The 1,620-nt window shown below is 55.2% G+C and overlaps 1 protein-coding gene across 1 annotated transcript in view; it reads left to right on the top strand.

The window, feature by feature from the left end:
- LOC138370761 (uncharacterized) overlaps positions 1-930 on the top strand; it is a 6,876-nt gene extending 5,946 nt beyond the window's left edge. The window contains exon 3 of the mRNA XM_069335358.1: positions 675-930. Coding sequence (XP_069191459.1) covers positions 675-930 — 256 coding nt within the window. The remainder of the gene's footprint in view (positions 1-674) is intronic.
- The last annotated feature ends 690 nt before the right edge of the window (positions 931-1,620 follow it).

Below are 1,620 nucleotides of genomic sequence, written 5' to 3' on the forward strand. Positions count from 1 at the left end.
AGGACTCAAGACGAGGAAAAAAACAGGACTCATTAAGCCACATGAGGAAGTCAAGGCTGGGATGAGAAGGCTGCCAGGCGGGGTGTAGAAGTCCCCAGCAGCAGCGATAACAAGACCAGACACAGGTCATCCTCAGGTTATCTTGAGATGATTTCGGGGCTTAGTGTCCCTGCGGCCCGGTCCTCGACCAGGCCTCCACCCCCAGGAAGCAGCCCGTGACAGCTGACTAACACCCAGGTACCTATTTTACTGCTAGGTAACAGGGGCATCAGGGTGAAAGAAACTCTGCCCATTGTTTCTCGTCGGCGCCTGGGATCGAACCCGAGCCCACAGGATCACGCGTCCAGTGTTCTGTCCGCTCAGCCACCGGCTTAGGACAGGTACAGATCTCCTCTGCCAAATTTATACTTCTCGGGGAAACTCCTACTAATTTTCCGCTCTAAGAAAATTCCGCCCTAGGAAAATTCCGCCCTGTCCCCGCCACAGTTCTTGTGTCCGAGGTGTTTTTCACTTTATTCCCCCACAATTTTCCCTATCGTGAGATATAATTTGGGTCGAATTGATTCTTTCCCGGCATAGTTCTGCCTGAGACTTTCCGGCTGTAATTTTCCTGCTCTTAAGACTTTCCAGCCGTAGTTTCTATTTCCTGTGACGTTCTCGTCATTCTGTTCCAGCCCACAGACTTTCCCGCCGCAGACTTGCTCAGCCTTGGAACTTTCCCGCCACAGACTTGCTCAGCCTTGGAACTTCCCCGCCACAGACTTGAGCAGCCTTGGAACTTCCCCGCCACAGACTTGCTCAGCCTTGGAACTTCCCCGCCACAGACTTACTCAGCCTTGGCACTTCCCCGCCACAGACTTACTCAGCCTTGGAACTTCCCCGCCACAGGCTTACTCAGCCTTGGAACTTCCCCGCCACAGACTTGCTTAGCTTTAGAACTTCCCCGCCACAGACTTGCTCAGCCTTGGAACTTCCCCGCCACAGACTTGCTCAGCCTTGGAACTTCCCCACCACAGACTAGCTCAGCCTTGGAACTTCCCCGCCACAGACTTGCTCAGCCTTGGAACTTCCCCGCCACAGACTTACTCAGCCTTGGAACTTCCCCGCCACAGGCTTGCTCAGCCTTGGAACTTCCCCGCCACAGACTTACTCAGCCTTGGCACTTCCCCGCCACAGACTTGCTCAGCCTTGGCACTTCCCCGCCACAGACTTGCTCAGCCTTGAAACTTCCCCGCCACAGACTTGCTCAGCTTTAGAACTTCCCCGCCACAGACTTGCTCAGCCTTGGAACTTCCCCGCCACAGACTTACTCAGCCTTGGCACTTCCCCGCCACAGACTTGCTCAGCCTTGGCACTTCCCCGCCACAGACTTGCTCAGCCTTGAAACTTCCCCGCCACAGACTTGCTCAGCCTTGGCACTTCCCCGCCACAGACTTACTCAGCCTTGGCACTTCCCCGCCACAGACTTACTCAGCCTTGGCACTTCCCCGCCACAGACTTACTCAGCCTTGGAACTTCCCCGCCACAAGACACCGGCCACCCATCGTCACCCATAAAGGCGTCCCGGTAACAATTATTTCATATACCTCACTGCATTTGTTCTCACCCCAATTCCCCCCC

The sequence above is a fragment of the Procambarus clarkii genome, chromosome 33 (assembly GCF_040958095.1).
Source record: "Procambarus clarkii isolate CNS0578487 chromosome 33, FALCON_Pclarkii_2.0, whole genome shotgun sequence".
In the NCBI taxonomy this organism is placed as follows: domain Eukaryota; kingdom Metazoa; phylum Arthropoda; class Malacostraca; order Decapoda; family Cambaridae; genus Procambarus; species Procambarus clarkii.